Below are 6,377 nucleotides of genomic sequence, written 5' to 3'. Positions count from 1 at the left end.
TAGTTTATTAATATTTTTTTTTATGTTCTATGAAGCTTCTTGGGTGCCATGGACCTTTGGCAAATCGTAAACCTGGACAAGCTATCTTGCCAGCTACTGCTAGTGCTTAGGCCCTTTGAATATGTGGTTCATTTTCCCTTACCTGGTGAATAGGTGTTCCTATCGACCACGGTATTTACTGTAATTATAAGAATAAACTGGGGTTAAGGGTCTTCATTTTGTTTTATTTATGGAAGTATGACTGTAATTATAAGAATAAAACTGTGTTCAGGGTCTTCATTTTGTTTAATTTATGAAACTATGAATTATTGTTTTTGCATCCAGTTTTCTTTCAAGATGCATTGGAAATGTAGTTGCGCATGTTTATGCTCCTTTAAGTGCACAAATGATTCGATATTTCATGAAGGTTCTATAAATAATTCGATGGGTTTAAGTAACTATTAACCATTTATATATCAGACACATTTAAAAAAAAAAAAACCATTTATATATCATGATGCGCAAAAAATGTTCGCATAATAAATCTGAATAAAGAATAACTATGGGTATAACCTGACGTACGTAAAATGACAAGAACCTTTATACATCTTCTTTTTTCATGTTACGTAAATATTAAAATTAGTTACTAAATCGTCATTTGTAAAATTACATATTGGATTATAAAATACATAATAAAAACATATAAAATAATGTATGTGTATATATATGACATTTTGTCCACTACCAATATGATTATTTGCTGATTTAACTTTCCTATTTCAGCTTAAATATGAAAGGGATTATTATAAGCTTCCTGTCTTTGTTGTACTTTCTTCGTCCTATAATAATAAGATTTAGTTTGGTAAAGTTTTACTTTTTAAAAGTTGTAGTATTTATGTTTGGTAAATTAAATAAAAAATAATTTTTAATAAACACAAGCAACATCAATTATATTTGATAAAATAGCTTTTAAAATTTAAAAATATTATAATAGACATAAATGTAAGCATTAAATTTGAAAATTAGTTAACATATGAGGTTATATTAGACTTTTAAATTTTGAAAAGCACAAGCAAACTTTAAAAAACTCTATCTTAGGTACTTTCAAAAGTACCCCAAAATTTTAAAAGCTGTCAGCACAAGCACATAGTCTTTTTGATTTACCAACCACAAAACGAGGAGCTTGAGTTTTTAAAAAATACAAACACCTCTTCAAAAAGCTTTACAAAACTTATCCATATCACACAAATTTTTGCTCATGGCATACAAATCTTTGTACATAGCACAACTTTTTGCTACGAATATATTTTATTAGTTGGGTGAGTCAATGTTTTCGGTATATAATCCTCTAAAAATTTTTATGCTACATATAAAAAATTCTATGTTATACTTATGCAATAAGATTTTTGTGTTGTACATCAAAATTTATATGATGTGTGTAGTGTCAATATTTTGGGTATGCGCTCCTTAAAAAAATTTTGTATTGTATACTAAAATTTGTGTGCTGTATACCAAAATTTATATGTTATGCATCAAAATTTATATGCTTTAGTTTTTTGAACATTTATAAGAGAAGAAAAAGATAATGAAAACGATAAGGACCGTGATAATGATAACAAAAGAAGAAGGAGGAGGATAAAAAAGAAAAAAAAAATTAAAGAACATCAAGAAGAAAGATAGCCGTGGTGACAACGACGATGGCGGCAGTGACGACGACAACAACGTTGAAGAAGGAAGAATGAACGTAAGAAAAGAAGCAGCAACCATAATAGTTAAAGAAGAGAAAAGTGACGCACGAATAGATTTTTATTTTTAAACAACTTGATTAAACTTGGTTACTCAAAATATTTTTATTTTTAAACAAACACCTAACATTTTTTATTGATATATGCCACTTTGATGGCAAATACAAATACAATTCTTCATACCCGTGATCTTGTGGCAGTGCTGGTTAACAAGACAAAGTTAGCCTCTAAGCCGCCAAATACACCAATGGAACACTCAGATTTATGCAAAGATTCTTTCCTATCATCTCAATTTATTGTTTTTATAATAATAAACAAATAGTTAAATTTTAGAAATTTTATCCATCTCATCCAATAGTTCCTACCATTCACTTTCAACTTTCATTTTCTTGCTGTTTATAAGAAAACATTTCTTATAAGATGACACTACAAACTTGAAGTAGCATTGTAATATCATAAAGTGGACGTTTCATAATAGCATTTTTCAATCAGATTGCCAACAATGACAAATCAACTAAGAAATTTCTTAATACACTAAACATGCAATTTTCCAAATTAATCTCCAATATACCATTTCATAACGTTGCAAGTTTAATCATCACTTCGATGAACTTTGATGGAATAATTGGAAAATGTTGTTGGTTTAAGATTGTTTTGGAAGGTGCTAAAAAGCATGGTTTCCATATATATCATAACAAGAGATAGATTTGAGATTTGAGATTTTTCATATAACCAAAAAAGAGTGTGATCCTCTTTTTTGCATTAAAACTCAAAAATTACAACTTACACAACTATGAATATATGGTATACATAGAACATGAAAATCAGCTCAAGACTGATTGTTGGGCAGCTTGACAAGAACCGAGTGCTCCGGTTTGTGTTCGCATTCGAAGTCTAGATGAACGAATGCGCGCTCAACTTCTGGAAGCTTCTCGAGCTTTATCTGTAGTGTCTCTCCAATGGCATGTGCTTCTTTCAATGGCAATTCCTCTGGCAGTTCAATATCAACCTGTTTCCAGTAATAGCTTTACTTTCACAAACTCTAAGGTCTACTTAGCAATTAGAAGTACCATACATATATTATTTTAAGTGAATAACATTAGTGAACTCTTTTTTTATATGCACAAAAGGTGGTTAGAAATTCTATAGGAATTACATCAGTACTAATAGAGAAATCACAATTAAATAATCTAAGAACTTGGGGATGCTTGCATTTATCCGAAGATTCATTGATCCAAGAATGTACCAAAAAATCGGCGAATAAAAGGGAACAGAGAGCTTGCAGCATACCTCCACAAAATATAGAACACCAAATGTGTATGCGCGGACAGTGTCAACTCGCTTAACTTGAGGATGTCTTACAACAAGATATGTTAGCTTCTGTAAAAATTCAGGTGGGGCAGATTGTCCCACTAGTGAAACTGCAGGAGAAGTCATTCAGAATCAGAAATTAAAACATCTTCATTTACAAACAAGGCTAAGGATTAGGTAGTGAAAGATAAAGCTTGCTGATTTATTAAAACTAAATTGATCTAGTCTTACAAAGTCATTTATCATAGATGCCACCACATTTTCAAATGAAAAAAAAACTACTATTAAGGATTAATTAGGCCAGTGCTTCCTTGGCAACACTAGATTTTGTTGCAAGTGCTCCTGTTATAGTTTTGTCAAATGAGAATATTTTGCTACTTGAAGTTCTAATAAGGTTATAGTAGATTGAATTACCTGCATTTTCCATAACAGTGCGGGACCAATTTGTAATGGTGTAAAGTGCAAGTAAAATAGCGCCAATCGGATCAATCCACCAGTAAAACTTATCACCAAGAACAGCTGCAACTAGTCCAACCAGATTTGTCACAACATCAAAGTGGTGATCCTGAAATTTTGACCATTATTTTGGCATGGTTCAAGAATCAAGGCTATTATGATAAAACAAATCAAATATCCGAAAGAATTATCCATACATCCGCATAGGCACGGACAATCTTGTTCCGTGATGTTCTACAATAAAGCCAGAGGAAAAGCTTCACCACCGACGCAAATATCATAATAGAATACAACCAGATCAATTGTTCTTCAGTCATCCTGTCATTAGGAGTATTTCGTATTAGTTCTTCTAGAGCCGTGATTAACACCTGAAAGCCTGTAGCAAAATTTTTTTAGCATTCTTGAGTGAACAATTTTTTATGAAACTAAAACAAACCACAAGAACAAGTTTTGAAGAAAACTAGGAGCCTAACATGAATCATGAAAGATTTAGAGAATTAACATTTGAAATAACCTATACTCAAATATGTTCTTAGTTCACTTTTTATCTTGCACTTCATTAGCAAAACTATGTTCTACTATTCAAGTTCTATGATTTGAGAATGAGAAAAAGCTCAAGAGTAACAAATCCTTTAAGGAGAAAGAATGGTATGTGTGGTATAAAAATGAACTCAGACCAGAGACAGTGTCTGCTGGCTGCAGCATTATTCTCCCTTGTACATTTTTCATCTGGTCTATGGTTATGTCATCCTATAACCTGTGTCACCATTTATATTCTAGATTTTAATGCTTTCCTTTATTTCAGCAAAAATATGAAAGCCTATCCATTGTAGAAATCCTGTTTAACATTACTCCCGCTGTTTTCTTTTATCTATCATTAGCACTTTTCGGTATATGGATACAATTTACATTGATCCAAGAATATATCAAAAAGTGACAGTGATACATAAAAGTGAAACAACAGAGAAATTTACAAGAGGATATAATCTCTAGATTGTACCGTCTCCATCCCAAATTATTGGTCACTTAGAAAATTAGGCATATTCAAAACTCAATATATCTTGATACGATTTGTATCCAAAAGCATTAAATTTTGAATGTACCATATTTTCCAAGGTGACGGATAACGTGGGATAGAGGGAGAAACAGACACGGGAGATAGCAGATAGAAAATTGATGCATGTAATATGATGTAAAATTAAGCGAGCAACAGACTAACAGCAGAATGAACAGTATGGAAGCTAGGAATAGGAGTGAGTTTGACACACCAAGTGTTGCCATGACAGCAGCAAAGATAATTATGCCAACTGGCTGCACCCTCAACTTTCCAATTGGATATTTGTAGATATTTATGTTCTTCATTGAGAGGTGAGTGAACCAAAGTATTCCACCTGCCATGAGATCAAGCAGAGAGTCCAATGTTGATGCTGCAATAGCTAATGATCCACTCCTCACTGTGGCATAAATCTATGTATGGAAAATTCATATTAGCTGTTCCATTTCAACTCAAGGATTTTCATCAAGAGAAACAAAAACAAACATGTAAAAGGATCTAATCAACGTTTAAATAAGTATAACTTCTTTGTTTGAAATCTGTAACATGTATCATGGACCAAATAGCCAATTTTGTATCATGAATATAGCATTTCAAATTTAACTATTAGTTTGAAGTGAATCCTCTTAATTAAGATCATAGGTTATATATATAAATAATGGTTCAAATTCTAAAACATGTCGTTGGAATGATAAATGAATGAATACATTATACATACTTAGCAGTATCAAATAAAATATCACCTTTAGTATCAATAGAACTATGTTTGCATAATTGGAAATCCTCATAGCTCTTTCTTGTTGAAGCTGTTCCTCATCGTCAGTGTCCTCAATAATGTTGCTGTCAGATGCCACTATGGCATCAACTTCATCAAATGATTTTAGAGTAGCAATTTGCTTTTCGTAATACTCTTTCTCCCCTATAAATATTGTACAATCTTAGTTCAAAGTAAAATTAAACACATAAATAGATAAATACTAAAAAGAATGTCATTCAAGAACAGATTTACAGCACTTAATTAAGTTTCATATATGCTATCATAAGATATCTTAACCTTATAGTTGGACAAATTAAAGTTGCTTAACATCTTGAACCTCTCTTTGCTGACAAAACATGGCACTTAATGACAGAAGGCAACACTAATCTTTGTCCCATTAATAATTCTAAATTATCATTAGTAATCTATACATCTAATAGAGATACTTAGATTGAAGAAAAGTGTGCATAAATATTGGCAACATAAATACATAATGCCGCACAGAAAATGCCAAAAGAAGACATAAGTGATATTGTACTTGTACATTTCACAAATTGGTAACATTAAATGTGTTCTGAGCATAGCATCATATGCAATAACACAAACTTTCATTCTAATTAAGTTTCTGACAAAAAGAAATTATTCTGTCTGAAATTGAACACCAAACCTATGACTTTGTCCCCTTTTATTTGTCCAAATTTTCAATATCTAAGACTAATACCTACCCTCTCATCAGAAAAAAAAAAGCTAAATATGCGGAACCATGCTAGAATTCTACCATTCAGGTTCAAGCTAAGTTCATGATATAAACTTCAAAACTTGATTGACAGGTGTATCTCTACCTTTCTCTTTCAAGTTGCAGAGTTTTCCTTACTCCACAATTGTACTAAGAACACTAATTAAAAGCACTATAAATGAAAAACTTTTACTAAAAGTTATTAAAAATAAATAATTTTCTTTTCACATTTTTATTACATATACATAAAAAATATAAAAATATTACATCATTATCTCCTCAACTAATTTCTTTAGACACTTTTTAGCTAAATTCGAATGCTTTTTGCTTTAAATTCCA

General features: G+C 31.2%; 2 protein-coding genes across 2 annotated transcripts in view; one reads left to right on the top strand and one right to left on the bottom strand.

Moving 5' to 3' along the window:
• LOC107636315 (60S ribosomal protein L10) overlaps nt 1–360 on the top strand; it is a 2,623-nt gene extending 2,263 nt beyond the window's left edge. Inside the window, exon 5 of the mRNA XM_016339864.2 lies at nt 36–360. Coding sequence (XP_016195350.1) covers nt 36–110 — 75 coding nt within the window. The 3' untranslated portion in view covers nt 111–360. The remainder of the gene's footprint in view (nt 1–35) is intronic.
• The window catches only part of LOC107636396 (metal tolerance protein 4), a 4,648-nt gene continuing 573 nt past the window's right edge, over nt 2,303–6,377 (bottom strand). Inside the window, exons 2-7 of the mRNA XM_016339937.2 lie at nt 5,289–5,464; nt 4,760–4,958; nt 3,689–3,867; nt 3,450–3,600; nt 3,015–3,145; nt 2,303–2,733 (exon numbers count right to left, since the gene is read on the bottom strand). Of these exons, the coding sequence (XP_016195423.1) occupies nt 2,554–2,733; nt 3,015–3,145; nt 3,450–3,600; nt 3,689–3,867; nt 4,760–4,958; nt 5,289–5,464 (1,016 nt within the window). The 3' untranslated portion in view covers nt 2,303–2,553. The remainder of the gene's footprint in view (nt 2,734–3,014; nt 3,146–3,449; nt 3,601–3,688; nt 3,868–4,759; nt 4,959–5,288; nt 5,465–6,377) is intronic.

The sequence above is a fragment of the Arachis ipaensis genome, chromosome B01 (assembly GCF_000816755.2).
Source record: "Arachis ipaensis cultivar K30076 chromosome B01, Araip1.1, whole genome shotgun sequence".
Taxonomy (NCBI): Eukaryota; Viridiplantae; Streptophyta; class Magnoliopsida; order Fabales; family Fabaceae; genus Arachis; species Arachis ipaensis.
This window is presented reverse-complemented; position numbering and strand designations above follow the sequence as displayed.